The sequence below is a fragment of the Montipora foliosa genome, chromosome 8 (genome assembly GCF_036669935.1).
Source record: "Montipora foliosa isolate CH-2021 chromosome 8, ASM3666993v2, whole genome shotgun sequence".
NCBI lineage: Eukaryota > Metazoa > Cnidaria > Anthozoa > Scleractinia > Acroporidae > Montipora > Montipora foliosa.
Genome location: NC_090876.1, coordinates 4996430 through 5012084, shown reverse-complemented (window position 1 = coordinate 5012084; position 15655 = coordinate 4996430). Strand labels below are relative to the sequence as shown.

General features: G+C 41.1%; 2 protein-coding genes across 2 annotated transcripts in view; one reads left to right on the top strand and one right to left on the bottom strand.

Moving 5' to 3' along the window:
- Positions 1-3457, bottom strand: part of LOC137967716 (testis-expressed protein 10-like) — a 16502-nt gene extending 13045 nt beyond the window's left edge. The window contains exon 1 of the mRNA XM_068814257.1: positions 3184-3457. Coding sequence (XP_068670358.1) covers positions 3184-3372 — 189 coding nt within the window. The 5' untranslated portion in view covers positions 3373-3457. The remainder of the gene's footprint in view (positions 1-3183) is intronic.
- Positions 3458-7201: 3744 nt separating this feature from the next.
- LOC138013219 (putative leucine-rich repeat-containing protein DDB_G0281931) lies at positions 7202-14990 on the top strand. Its single transcript, XM_068860238.1, has 2 exons — positions 7202-7385; positions 9651-14990. Exons 1-2 carry the CDS (start codon positions 7241-7243, stop codon positions 12908-12910), a joined length of 3405 nt encoding a protein of 1134 aa, XP_068716339.1. The 5' UTR covers positions 7202-7240; the 3' UTR covers positions 12911-14990.
- Positions 14991-15655: the final 665 nt, after the last annotated feature.

Sequence of the window (15655 nt, the reverse complement as noted above, 5' to 3'; positions counted from 1 at the left end):
TGCAATTATTATAGTACTTTTTACTTAACTGCTTTTGTTCATTTTATCATCATCATCATCATCATCATCATCATCATCATTGTGCTATTGGTGGTTAGTTCCTTGGGTGTGGTGTCTGGTTGGTTGGAGGGTTTTTGAAAGATCTTGGTATTCTGGATGTGTTGGGTGCAATGCATGTCTAATTGGGATCACCCTTATCCTCCAGAAGATGATTACATGCAGTCTTTAAGTCCCACGTCTGGGGCTGAGGCTAAACACTGTTTATGCCTACAGTGTTTGAATACATGCACCATCCCCTTGCAGGTCGTTGTGTTCACAGAAAGTCAAGGATTATTATTAATATTATCATCTTTACTACTCGAAAGATATTACAGTGCGTGCATCAAATGAAAACTCGGAAAAACCTGAGCCCCAGATGGAATTTGAACCCACGACCCTCCATGATCTAGTCTAGCCTAGATAACGGAGGGTCATGAGTTCAAATCCCATCTGGGAAAGGCTGCTGCTGCCTGACGGTCACCTGGGGCACCTTATTTGCAAGTGCAGGCGACCAAATTTCTGAACAAGTTGCCTCAACAGGTGCCTAACTTAGCACAAGGTGATTCATCCTCACTTTCTTGGAAATTTGATCCCAACTGGAGATTAAATGTGGTTGGAGATATGGTTGCAGAAAGTTATGCAACAAAGGAAACCTGGGACCTTAACCACGTTCATCCCATCAGCTCTCAAGAGACTTGCACTGTACTAGTAAAACATGTTACAATATAGACAAAATGCAGAAATGGTGGCTAAAAATGTATTCTGTTGTGTGCTAATTAGACTCACTAGTCTTGCTCTCAACCAATATTTCTTTTGTATTTTGTCCATGCAAACAAGGCTAGTGAGTCTCATTAGCACATAAACAATGTGCTAATGTGATTTCTTAACCTTGAATTAAATGCTGAAAGAAAATATTACTTGTTTTGGTGATGTCTGCCTATTGCAAATACAAAAATTTTAACATGCCACATGTGCGAATCCTTTTTCCTTCATTAATTGCTGAAGGTTTACTTGCTAGATCGCAACAGGTAAGCAACACTTTTTGCTCCTTGCTCCTTGTGTCGTCATTTGGAACTTGAGTAAGGTAGGATCACGTAGTCATTTCAGTGATGCAATTTAACATGCATTTCCGTGATGTGATACTGTATCTCCCATTGATCACTGAAGGTTCTTCCCTATCCCCAAATACCTAAATCTTAATGCACTTAAGAGGTGTGAGGGAAAAAAATAACAAACAACCAAACAAACCACAAGGCAGTAAATTATTTTCTGAAGCACACTTTTAACTTTTACTATTCCAACATGAAATGTTGATCAGTGACGGACAGGATCAATTATTTTGACCACTATTTCCCTTGATCTTGAAGATAAATAGAGTTTAAATTGGAAAAATATGCGATTGCTTTTTTTCACTTCGTCTATAAATAAAACATTTCCTGTCATACATTGTAAGGTTCACACCAGCCTTTTGGTAAGTCATCTGTGGCAGATTTACATCTTTTGTATAACGCAAACCACTTGACTTTGGCGGCAGGGGCAGGCGCTGGGTTAATTAATTAATTAACTCTGGGCTCTTGAAAAAATGATTCTCTTCTTTGGCAGAAGCCTAGCATCTGGGGCTTGGATTTTTCTGAGTTTCCATTTGATGCATAAATCTTTCATGCAGTATTTCTTACATTACTCACTTAGGTGGTTGGTTGGGGGTGTTACTATACACAGGTACGAAACAAAACGAAACGTAATATACCGGAATAAACTGGAAAATGCTGGAATAAGGCGGAATAACATCGGAATGAAACGAAATGAACAAGAATGGTACCGGAATGTACTGCAACGAGCCGAAATGACACGGGAATGAGGCGGAATGACACCCAAATAAACCAGAATATAGCGGAATGAACCTAAAATGCCAAAATTTGGTGTTTTAGTTAGCGCCGACCGATTTTCGGTTGCTTCTGTCAGCTTTTGTTGTGTTACGTGATTCCCTAAGGGAATAGCAAGTGTTTTTGCGTTTTGTAACGTTTGGAGCACTTCGGTCATGAGAAAAATTGGGCAAGTACATCTGGCGCTAAATGAATAATAGCGCACTTCGGAAAATACCATAATACTCTTTGTTTGTCCCCCCAAATTTTGCATAAGTATTGTTTCCAGTTTCTCTTCAATAGGACTTACAGCGATCCCAAGAGAAAACAAAAACAATGCTTAATATGCAAATTTGAGGGAACAAACAGAGAGTATTATGGTATTTTCCAAAGCGGCCTATTATTTGGTGTGGAAGTAATATGTTTTTTCGTGAACAAACACAGTAGCAAAAGAAACAGAATGTTATTCTAAGTGTTTTTCTCGGTTGTGGCTTTCACTGTGCGAGTCAAAAAACCCGTGAACACTTTTATTTCATTCTGACAGGTCAATTGTGTATTGACCAATCACAATCAAGTTCAGCGAATCACAAACTGATTACCGTTGCTGCTTTCCTGCTTACCACGATCCACACATATTGGAGATGTACAGAAATAGATTCACACAAACCGGAAAACTCTCTTTCTCTTCCCGATTGTTGGCAATAACGCCATGGAACCTGAATGCAGTGTTTCATTGTTTGAAGAAAGAAGAGTCAGAAGAACAGAAAAAGAAGAATATTTTTGTGTTTATGCGCAAATAACGAGTGGGGTCCAGAAGAAGGTTTACAAACTTTTCTCACATTTCTTTTGTTATTCAAATTTGCCAACCACTGAACAAAAGTCATTGTTTCTACAGCCAATTCGGTTCTGGTTTCCATATTATTAGGGATCTTAAGCACGCGCATTTGTGAGACGCGGATGGCAACCGGAAGTGAGCTGTTTTCCCTTTTAACATGTCTTCACTCAACCACATTTACATTACTAAGTATATTTTCTCCATTAAAAATGATTAGTATAAAAATCTGGGACACACCACTGTCCTGGCATGCGAAGTGTTCTCTTCCGGTTGCCGTCCGCGTCTCAAAAAACCTCCCTAATAACAATGGGTGACGTCACGAGAAAGTCTCCTTTCAGTTCCACACATGGACTGTCGTTAAATTACCGCGAGCTTTTCTAATTGAACATCTCCCTTAGCTTCCCTTCGCATCTCTGGTAAACTAGAAACTAGCTTATAATTTCTTACCTTCAAAGTTTGGTTTCTTTGATTCGTGGGTTGCGAGCTTTCGTTTAACTGAGTAGGAACGAATATTGACATGGATTTGAAAGAAGTGTCAGTTGCATTTTGAGCTGGTTGCAGCTTCTTTCCAACTTTTAATTTCACTTTTTGAAAGTCCTGTTTCTTGAGTCTTTTCTTCCTGCTGTTTCTTGCCATATTCGAGAAGAAAATGAAATCCGCCTGAAAGCTTGGTAAAAACGATTGGTATTGACCCACGTCCCACGTGTTGATACGCCAGCAATAACAAGTCAGTGGCTTTGTTAAAGCGTGCATGTTAGACCCATAAGACGTCCCATACCCCTTTACCAGCAACCGTGATCTACACTTACTTAGCCTTGTTCTACCAAGATAACCCTCATCTACCTTACAGTTACCCTCGTTCTACTACTGATCTACACTTACTTAGCCTCGTTCTACCAAGTTAACCAAGTTTACCCCTATCAACCCTGAGGTGGTTTGGCTTTGTATCTCGCTGACCTTCGTCCACCCCAAGTTAACCTCGTTCTACCACACTAACCCTCATATACTCTAAGTTAACCACGTTTACCCTCATCTACCTTAAGTTACCCTTGTTCTACCACAGCAAACCGTCATCTTCTCTTACCTCCCTACGTTAACCTCGTTTACCCCTATCTACTCGTTGACCGTCGTCTATCCCAACTTAACCTTCCTCTACCACGTTAACCCTCATCTGTTCTAAGTTAACCCTCATCTACTCTGAGTTAACCACGTTTACCCTCATCTGCCCTTACTTAGCCACTTTATACCTCGTTAACTTTCATATACCCCAAGTTAACCTCGTTCTACCACGTTTATAACCAACATTTATCCTGAGGTAACCACCGTAACGCTTATCTTAAACTGTTGGAGCTATCGCAAATTTAAACTTATCCCGTGTTAGAGCGGTTTTCAAATGAGTGTCGTAAAACACTCAAAGTAATTACTTTGGCCAATTAAAAAGGACGGAGACAATTCGGTTAACCAATCAAAACTCGAGGTAATTACGCGTAGCCGACACAAAGCGCGGGAAAATCTGTTGATTTATTAACTGGAAAATATATAGTTCAAAGGCTTTCCAAATTTTTTTTGAATGAGGACCACGAAACAGAAAATGGTATAAAGTTTCTTTATCATGGTTACAGAAAGAGCAATAAAAGTTTTCAATGTAACCGATCTTATACAATTTATCATTAGTCTACAGGATTGTATTTAGGACAGTGACTTTATATTGAAATGCCTTTAGGTAAGGTTCACAAGTGACAGTATGTGGTAATTAAATTCCCGTTTCAAGTTTATACCATTGTTCGGAAGGCGAGCTTTAGCGCAAATTATTGGCCCTTGGCCCTAATAATTGGCACCTAATAACAATTGAAAATGGAAACTTTCATGGTATATTCCCTGAGACAAAGGACTGGACCCATTGACTTGAAGAAAATTCCTTGTGTAAACAATGAACACCACCATTGTACCTTCACCGTTTCTTGAAAGAGTATTCACGGTCCCTTTTTTACTAGAAAATAAGCACTATAACACAACTTAACAATACCGAGATTTTCAATCCATCAGCCTTTTTTTCCCTTCAAAATAACAACGGTACACCATGGTGATCCGTTGTCGGTAAATTAATTACAGTCTACTGAAACCATTTGGCAATGAACGGATCACCATGGTATACCGTGTTAACGTGGTAGAACGAGATTAACATAGGTTAGGTGAGAGTCAACGAGGTCAGTATAAAGTGGCCGACTAAGGTTAGATGAGGGTAAACGTGGTTAACTTAGAGTAGATAAGGGTTACTGTGGTACAACAAGGTTAACTTAGAGGAGATGGACGTCAACGAGGTTTTTTTATGTTTGAGGCGAACAGGCAGCCGCCCAGTAGGGTGAGTGCAATGGCTCCTGGACATCACATCAAATCCCACACCGTATGAGGGTGTGAGTACACCCAAACAGAGGGTGTAACCAGCACGCCAAACTCCCCGGGGGATCGAACCCCGCCTTCACAAAAATTAAGGCAAACACGACGGATACAAGACAAAACAAAGAATTGCATCCTGGAGATGACTCGTCTGACTTACACTCCATAATGACAATTCAAATTAGACAGATACAAACAAAACGGAAACGAAAGACAAAACACATTAACCTGGCGAGGAATCGCCAAGGGCCTCATACCACGGGAGGGGAGCAGGGAGCTGGTCAGAGTGGTGGAGACCACAAATCTCCTCCCAGCTGTGCTTATCCTCCCAAACCTCCTTAAAAGGAAGGAGAAAAGCAATCGAAGTGTGCTCACCATGGTCAAAATCTATGTCCAAAACGGCGATGGGAGTCAACGTAGTATAAAGTGGCTAACTTAGGCTAGATAGGGGTAAACGTGGTTACCCTAGGATAAATGTTGGTAAATGTGGTAGAACGAGGTTAACTTTGGGTAGAACTCCCGGAAGGGGGGGGGGGGGGACTCCCATATGAAACAGACGGGGATGCTCATCGTCTCGCTTAGGGGTGTAAATTTTGGATTTTGGTCTCGCTTAGGGTGTTCCGGGCAAAGCGCCAATATTTTAAGCTGCCAAGATCTCGTTTAGGGTTCCGCAAAGAAACACAGAATTACGCGAGGAGGAACAGAAGTCAAATTTTCTTTTTAACGTGTTTTGTTTAGGGGTCAAAATTTGCTTAAGCCACGCCCAGATTGGTCTCCTTTAGCGGTCACAAAAAGCTTGAGCCACGCCCAGATGGTCTCCTTTCGGGGTTAAATTCAAAATTTCCGACGAGCATCCCCGTCTGTTCCATATGGGAGTCCCCCCCCCCAGGGTAGAACTTGAGATTGCCAACGAGGTATAAAAAGCAGCAAACCTATATCTTTAAATTTGACTGCCTCGTCTATGAAATGTTTTTTATTCAAAAGTTAATACCTACTCTTAATGTGCAATCGGACTCAATTCGTACTAAGGTTTTTAATTAGTTTTCACTAGTTTTCTCTTTGTATGTTTTTATGTGATAAAAGGTGTTTATAAAAAACGTTGAAACTGATCTAGATAAAAAAATTATTAAAAACTGAATTTTCGACTGCAACTGCGGTCTTCATCAGAGTAACTAAAATATGCTGTTCCAGAGTAATATGCTAAAACTAAAATAAGAAGTTACTTTATCCCCTAGGGCTTCAATAATGTCTTATAGACAGAAGGGAATGGCTTCCGTTTGTTCACCGCATTTTTGTCTATTGTGGAGTGCCGTGATTCCAAAAATATTCTTTTGTGCCAATTATTGACATTCTTTTCTAGAATTTCCATATAGCCAGTGTCAATGTCATGGTCAGTGGTTTCGGCATGATCTTTTATTGCCGACTCTTTGTTATTATTAGTTCCTGGTTTATGCTCCCCACCACGTGAATTCCATGATCTCTTTGTTTCCCCAATGTATGTGAAATCACACGATCGGCATTTAACCTTGTACACAATGCCTTTTGTTTTCGTTTCTTTTGGGCGATCCTTTGGTTTCCTAAAATAATGGGCGAGTGTTTTTATGGGCTTGAAAGCAGTTTTTATGTTCGCTTTGTTAAGCACATTTCTGACTTGCTCTGAAACGCCCTTTACGTATGGCAAGGTAGCAAACGTTTTTGGCCGCGTATCTGTATCCTGTATATTTGGATTGCAGCCGGTGGTCTGGGGGTCCGACATTTCCCAATGAATTTATCTGTATAACCATTAACTTTTAAGTCATTAATGACTTGTTGTCGTTCTCGATCTTTTTCTGTGTCATTGGATGGAATGGTTTCTGCGCGGTCTATCGCATTTAACAACCGCAATTATCGATTATCCGTTTTGGTTCAAGGGAACACGTTTGGTTTAATTTATGCGTCGCTTACAACTATCTTTTCGTTTCGTCATTTCTTAAAATGGCCATTCAATTAAACAAATGGGAGGTAAGGACTATGATTGGTCAAGCGAAAGATCGATTATCATATAACTAAAAAATAGCACAGTTAAAACTCCAAACTACGTTACGACATAAGAAGGAACTACAGCCAAATGTGGAACAAACCAGCTCTTTTGACCTGGCATCAACTTGAGATGTGGATGATTGCTCTGTTATGCGTGATTTTTTGCCATTCTCCGATGGTAGTTCAGGCTAAATCGGTCAAAGTATCGACACAGTGGCCCAGGGACACTTACAGTAAGTAACTGCATTCTAGTTTATTTTTAGTCGGACGAGCAGTCAGTTCGGACAATTGTACGAGTTGTTGTAAATTACATTTCACGTTTACGAGTTACTAAGAAAAAGAATGGATACCGCGCGCGCTATCAGGACCAATTTGTAGCATCACCCTGAGATCTTGTTTTTGTCCCCGCTTTTGTGTTTCTCGCGGAAAAGAAGATAAAGCTTGATCGCAGGTTACGGAATAGAGAGTGTAAATGTGCTACTTGACGATGGAGAAGTGCTAGAGGTGTCATGTGGAGAAAACATGCAATCAAGAAGTTATTCAGAATAGGCCATTTTCGAAATATCAAATATTCAGCTTGATAGTGAGGCAGTGAGGACAAAAACGATAGAAACACGTTGAAATGAATGTGGAAGATATTTACATATCATCCACTTTTCTTTGTCTTTGTCCTCACTGCCACACTATCAAGCTGAATTTTAATACATCGAAAAAGGCCCATTGAGAAGGATCGTACTAAAAACCCAAACTGCACTCTCGTCAACTTTGGCAAATCAAGACACACTTTATTTCCTTGATTTATTGCCTGAGGGGATAATTTTATTTTCTCTCAAATAAAACGGCAGTGAACCAAATTTTAGTCCTCCGATCGAACACTCTCATGTGGACCACAAAACGAACTCATTTATTATATGGCAAAGCCAGTCTTGGGCAAATCCCAGCGCTCTGATTGGTTCTTTCTCGGTCGGGATTTTGCAGTACGGACCATTTCCGTGGAAACGGTCCAAGCTGTGTATTTTTGTTTTGGAGCAAAGCCGACAAATTCAAAATTTGCAACCAAAACAGCGAAAAAAACTGTGAATATTGTCATTCTTCACAGTGAAACTACCAGAAGAAGCTTAAAAGATTGAAAGATAAAAAGATTGAAAAGCTAAAAGGATAAAAAGCTAAAAGATAAAAAGCTAAAAAGATTGATTGCACCGGAAGTGTGTTTTACTATCAGAAACAGAGTGCCATCTAATAAACAACTTACTAACCGAGCTTTCTCGGGCGGTACTGGGGAATATTGGCCCTCGGTCATGGCAGTACGGATCGAGCGAAATACGGCCCTCGCGCTCGGTTAGTAAGTGGTTAAACTTCGTATGAAAATTTGTTATCTCACGAATGCAATTAACAGTTACAACCTCCTCGGAGACCCAGGGGCAGGCAGTCGAGACGGGACGAAAAAATCACGGGCGAGAAGAGTCCCTGCGAACATACCTTTTAAGGGCGTACTGACGTGTATTTTGGGTGCGTTGCTAAGGATGTAATGGTTAAGTAATTTAAGAGAATTTGACATTATTTTATTCACTTTCCAACTTTTGTAAACCAATGACCCTAAATATGACGTCATTATGCCACGCCCATGGCCACGTGACCAATAAAAGAAGACTCTAACTTTGTCGTCGTGCTAAACAATTTGGGTACTTAATCAGTGGTTTGATAATTTGTATTCGTTTTTGCATTCAGCTAAGCATGGTCCTCACTCTGGGTTAATAAGTGTTATGTATTTTAAATGTGTAGGCTGGATTTTAAAAAAGAGAAAACGCCTCACTTCCAGTTGCCGTCTGTGGCTCAAAAACGCTGGTGCCTAATTTCCCTCATCGCCATTTCAAACAAAATAACGCGCCGATCAAATCGAAACTCCAGCATCTCCCCACATTTTTTCGGGTAAACCCTGGGCATTTGACTATCTTCTGTGCCCGGGGAGTGGGGAATTTGACCTTTGCTTGAGTGGGGTCGATGGAGAAGATTGAGCCGGAAGTTTCAAATGACTTTTTTTCGGGCGCCGAAGTAGCTAACAGTTATAAAACACGTGTTTGGATGAGATGGAAGAGTTTAAAGGAAGAGATGTGGCATTTGTGAGCGATTGGCTTACAAAAAAGGTCTTCAAAAGGTCTTTATTAAAGACGGCAGGAGCCGACGACGATTCTTCTTTAGTAGGGTATAGGGCATTTGAACACCATTTTGGTCCGAGAGGGCGGGAATTTGAACGATCCAATCTTCAAAAGTTCAAATGCCCGGGGCTTCTTTTCCCAGAATAATAGTTACACTATTCACCCCTCATTCAGTAGTCGAGGTCATAGTTCCCACACCCGCACAGCACTCGAGTCGAGATGGGAAACTAATTGTTAGATGTGAAATACTTTGCAAAGTTTCAGTGAGGAAACCTCCAATTAACGAGGAGTCATTGATTGCATTTTAAGTTTCACTTGGGAATAACTGTCATTTTTTTCCAGATCATAACGTGTTTCTGAGCACTGAGGGACGCGACTGTTTGAAACGCATTCAACAGTTTCCGCTGTTCAGCTTGGACACATCTTTCACACCACAACAGGAAAGAGAAGTTCTAATAGATATATACGTTTCAACAAATGGACAAGAATGGTACGAAAGACGCGGCTGGATTAGTTCAGCCAATAACACATCCCATTGTTCCTGGTATGGTATCACCTGTCACGGAAATACAACGCACATTAAAACTATCGTCTTGGCTTACAATAACCTAAACGGTTTCCTTCCTTCTAACATATGGAAAATCCGAAACTTATTTTCTCTCTGCACACCAGGGAACCCTTCTCTTCGAGGACCCATTAGCGACTTTCTGTTTGCGAATATGAGCAATCTGTTGACCGTTGTGTTCAATGACGCTTCTATTTCTGGGAATATTCCTGAAGGGATTGTAAAAATGAAAAATCTGCAAAACTTCCTGGGCTGCGTTATGAACGGCGATGGGTTCACTGGTCACTTACCACAGGATATCGGAAACATGACAGAATTACGAGTACTTTGTCTTGGAGGAAACAATCTAATTGGCCAAATACCAAAGAGTATTTCTAGGCTGAAAAAGCTGCGGTATTTGGACCTTCGAATAACTCCTGGCCACATGCATGGAAACCTCAGTGACATATTCGCAATTCCCAACATAACAGAGTTGTTTATATCTGGAGTTAAACTAACCGGAACGTTGCCTCGTGTATTACCGGAAAGACTAGCACACCTAGTTTTACCTGGAAACAGCATTTCTGGGAATATATCAAACTGGAAAAATTTCCCAAGTATATTAAATCTTGCCAACAATCAACTAAAAGGGGATATTCCAGGCGATGTGCTGCTGAAGGCAGCCGATATGATCGATTTGTCACAAAACGACTTTGAGTCAATCAACGAAGGAAAAGCGTGGCCAGATACAGCCCGTGCTTCTTCTGCGTCTTACGTCTCTCTGGCAGGGAATAAAAAATTGGCAATTAATTTTTCAAGCTTCATGGAACTTTTTTCAAAAAAAGGAAACTTTGTTGATACCCCCTCAATTCTAAATGTAAGCTTTTGCGACATAACAAGTCCTCTACTCGCAAACGTGCTGTACATGGAAAGACTTTCCACTTGTGATTTAAGTAATAACAACTTTTATGGAGCTTTACCCAAATTTTTTACTGATTTTTCGTTTTTGACGTACTTTGACGTCTCCTCGAATAACTTGACAGGTAGCCTTCCAGCAGGAATTCAAAACATGGTTTCTCTCCAATATTTAGACATATCTGGAAATCCCTCTATGCGAGTTGGGACAAGCGCTTCATCCAACGTCTTTAAACCTGACTTTTTGACTATGTTCAAACCACCTCAAGCAGTCAACTATACGTGCCCTGAAGGACGACTCACGTTCAACAATGGACGCATTCGCTTAGATCCAACATTTTACGAATACAAATATTGCGTCTGCGACGAAGGTTTCTACGGAGGCGATGGTTTGTGCAAGAAATGTATGAGTGGTGCGACTTGCCGTCGACTTGCTGTCGGTGCAGCTGACGATCTGCGTCCAAACATCATGGAGGTATCGGGTGGCTACTGGCCATCACCAGATCCCAGCAATGCCACCCACCTTGTCAAGTGCAAGGTACCAGCTGCATGCAACCCTACAGATTCCTGTACTTGTCGTCTGGTCACAACACCAAAGGACACAAATTCCTCCTCCGGGAGCCGCGTATTATTGTCATCTCTGACCACGACGTGCAATCATTCTTGCGTCTGCCATCCAGGGAACACGGACAGGTTTTGCTCTCGCTGTCAAGAAGGGTTTTACAAACTTGGTGGACTGTGTTTCAAATGCAAAAAGGGCGATTTAACTTACTATTACATCTTTATTCCTATCTTTACTTTGTCTTTTCTCATTCTTCTCTGGTTGTACTTTTATTTTCGTCTTCGACCAATCAAATGGTTCGTTGTTACTGCAATTCATTTTCTACTCATGCTAATCATGATGCTTTTGGAGTTATTACCTGCGTGGCTTTTCAAGTTAAACCTGGTCGTTTTCGTGTTGTGTATGAGTAACCGAGGAAAGGCTGCTCGCTCCCTAATCAGCATAACGGTGTTTTACATCCAAACCATGGATTTCATGGTATCTAGTGTCAACGTGTGGCCTAAAAGAGTTATTAAGGCTCAAAGCTACTTGAGCAGTTATTGGAACCTATACTTTCCCTCTCTTTCTTGTGACGTGCCTTCTCTTTTCACTCCAGTCGGGAAGTTTGCCTTTCTGCTCCTACTTCCAGCGGTGTGCTTGGCCATGGTGGGTGTGTATTTCATCACGATGATGATTTACAATAGATTTCGTCCCGCTGAAAGGAGAATGCAAATTGTTCATTTCAAATGTCGCCAAATCGCCTTCTTTTGTCTTAGCTTCAGCTACTTTCCAATCGTGAAGCAGTCCCTGTCCATTCTACGTCCATGTCACAGAGATCAGGATGTTCGTTACATGCCCAACTCCCCTTGGATAGAATGCACTTCGCACTCTTACAGCAAACTGAAAGCCCTTGGCGTTGTCTCAGTTGTGTTCTACGTGATTGGGTTTCCCTTGATTGTCATCTTTGTGCTGATTCGTTTCTTTCCAAAGAGAAGATCGATGACTCCTGAAGAGCAAGAGAAACTTGACGTGTGGCTTGGACCTGTCTATTTGCCGTACAAACCAAAGTATCGTCAGTACTTCGAGATCTTTATGCTTTTCCGCCGCCTGGTTCTCGCCATTGCGTTGTCGATGATTTCTTCGTCGTCCACCTTGCAAACGTTTGTAGTGTGGCTCGTTCTGATGACGTCAGCAATCATTCACTTGTGCCTCCAGCCGTATGACGAAGTCTCTATAAACAGATGCGATCCGTGCGAGCACAAGACCAACAGAAAAGTTATCTTCGAACGCATTTTCCGTGAGAATGTCTTTGAACCCTTGGTTTTACTCGTGTTGTCCATGTCTTTTATGGTGTTGAGGTTTTCAGTACTGGACAGTACCTATTCTAACATTTTCGTTTGGCTGGTGATGGTCATAAATACATGTGTTCTTGTGACTCTGCTAGCTGGTATAGTTTACCGTCTTGTTGGCAAAAATGAAGGCCGCAAGAGTGGCAGTAACAATTGCAGCGGTGAAAATTCGTATAAAAATTGCCCAAATGCAATGGAATCTGATGAGAGCAGTGATGAAGAACGAAGGTATTTGCTACCTGTCAACGGCTAGCGGGGTTACTACGTTGACATAGATGGTATTTAGCAGCAACTGAGCAGCCGTGACTTTCTTTAGTAGAAGAAACCTGAATTCGTTTTTGGTGACTTTCCAATTTTTTTAAGCACATGTAATGCAGCTGACCGAGGAAAAGATACTGATTTGTTGCTATGAATATGTGTTTAGTATTTTGGACCACTTCGGGGTGGATCAAGAACACATCACTTGATTGCATTGTGGACAATATGGAGAGTGACATCCCAAAGCATTGTTGACAATTGATGTTGACTTTTGATTTGTTTCTCTAGCCTTCAGTCGTCCCTTATTCCTACTAATAGTTGCGTGTTTATGATTCTGCCTTGGTAGTCTAAGTTAATGCAACATTAAACAACGTTAACACTGAACAATAATCGAAACGGATTCGCCGTTGGTTAGGTTTTAGTAATTTGTTTTTCAAATGTTGAAGTATTTGCACAACCATTCAAAGCTAAAAGACTAGTAATTTCTTGTTACTAGTTGTATAGATTGCGTACCGATGGCCAACGAATCACACAGATTGAACTAAACACAACAGTAAACTTTACTTCACTCGCACGCCACGACACACAAAAGAGTAAGGTTTCACATTTCCCACGAGTCTAAGTAAGCCTGCGATTTCTATAGACTTCCGGTATAAAAACTAGAGTTATTTCCGGTTAAAAGGTTATCAATAGCCCATTTCCGAGTTACTGCATGCCTCAGTATCAAAGCGAGTCCTGGTACACAATCATTCAAATGCAAATGAGTTGCGTATTCTTATTCAAATCAAACTAATTTCCATTTCAATAGTTGAGCACCAAGACTCACTTCGAAAGCCAGACAAACAGCAACTCGGAAATGGCCTATTCATTACACCAGTACTTAGAAGTAATGAACGTGCTTCAAGGCTGCTGCCTAAGAAAATTTTAAAGGGCCCTCAGAGCTAAACGCTGAGAACTTAGGAGCCCAACATATGAAGTGAAAGGTGTTGCTGTGAAAAATTAAGGAGCCCAGAGCTATTCTTTGGGAGCCCCAGGCTACCGGGCTCCTGTTAGGCAACAGCCTTGTGCTTCCATCACTAGTACTCGGAGCGTACAACTCCAGTAATAAAATGGGCCCATCTCATGGTATTTTTACGGACCTTTATTTTTAGACTATCTTTTCCCGCCAATAAGGGCAACGAGGATGGTAACGGAAACGAAAATGCCACAAAACAATAGTTTTAATGAGCAAAAACAATGGCGGCTCTGTACGTGCAGATACTTGTGATTGCTCATGGGGGCTCCCGCGGGATATTCGCGGGAAACTCAGTCTAATCATAAACAAAGGCCACTTGTATGCTCCCAGCGATGGGTTCCTGGTGTGCTTCCTAGTTGATGTAGCTAGGCATTTTTGAGTTATTGTTGCTTTTTTTTCTTTGCTTTTTTAAGATGTTACATCTTAGGTGAATAACTTTAAAAAGTTAAGAGCAGTATATTTCTGGTGCTGGTGCTGATATCAGTTCGAGCTGAAATGATCAAATCAATAAATGTTGTCGTTGCTGTTGATCATGCTGTTGCGAGTTTCCTTCTATCTCGAGAATTCGCACTAGTTTCACTGTACAGCGGAAACCTCGCCTGTATTGAGTGGACACATTGTATTAAGCGGACATTAGCCTAAGTCCAAGCCTTTTCTCAGCAGAGCGGAGTCACACACCAAAATTGAGCCCTAAGTTACACGAGACCTGTATTAAGAGGAAAATTAAAGACGGATTTTAGAACGCAATTTTATCAGATTATAGGATTGTTGTCCACATTTGAAAGCATGTCTTCCGGTAATTTCATTCAATCACGAAATGTGTGCTTAAAGGCGGGTTACACACTGAGCGCTAGCGGACCTTCATTACGATTCTTAATCTCATACGCAGAGTCTCCATTATCCTTGTCCAGCTGTCGGGAAACGAGCGACTCTGGAAAGTTCTTATCCCTAAGTCCGAGACTATCGGACTTCCGCTTGAATTGCGCATGCTTGGAGTTCACCGCCATGTTGGAGTCTGTCTTACTTTCGTTCCTTTGGTATTGTTTCAAAAAGCCAATCAAAATCCTTAAACTAACGGGTCTTAACGAGAGTCGCTCGTTTCTTCAAGCGTGTGCCTGAATATGCGCTCACGTTTATTTTGTATTGTAGAATTTTTTTCAGTTGGAGAGTAATGATGACAAAACACATTTGATCAGTAACATTGTAAGCATGGCAAGATATTATAGTGTTGATAATTTTCAACTATTTTTATTAGAGCCAAAATCTCTAGAAAAATACTTCGGTGTGTGCTTCCTGTAAAGAGCAGAAGTAATGATACAAATTAACCCACACCGTGAACAGGTAGCTAAACATGTTAAGTTGACCGTTAAAGAATGGTCGTGCACTTCTTGACCACCTCGAGAGCAGGAAACGTATGAAAGAAAACGAAACCTTATATTTAATACCAGGATGTGTGCAATTGTTTTTAAAAAGCGAACAGTGCGAAATACACTAGTAGGAACAAAAAAAACCTGCGACTAAGGGAACAGTGGTTGGAGGGGGGGACTCCCTTATTAGGACTATACGGGGACGTGACACTGGACAGGGTAGGGTTTTTTGGCCTCGCTGTCCTGAACAGGGTATACAATTTTACTGGCCTCTGTCCTAAACAAGGTCAGAACCTGTCATAAACAGGGTATGGTATTACGAGCCATTACAAGGTCATCAATCAACATCAGATAACTT

Coding starts and splice junctions, on each gene's coding strand:
- LOC138013219 (XM_068860238.1), top strand. CDS start 7,241: ATGTGGAACAAACCAGCTCTTTTGACCTGGCATCAACTTGAGATGTGG. Junction 7,386..9,650: donor GTGGCCCAGGGACACTTACA/GTAAGTAACTGC, acceptor ATTTTTTTCCAG/ATCATAACGTGTTTCTGAGC.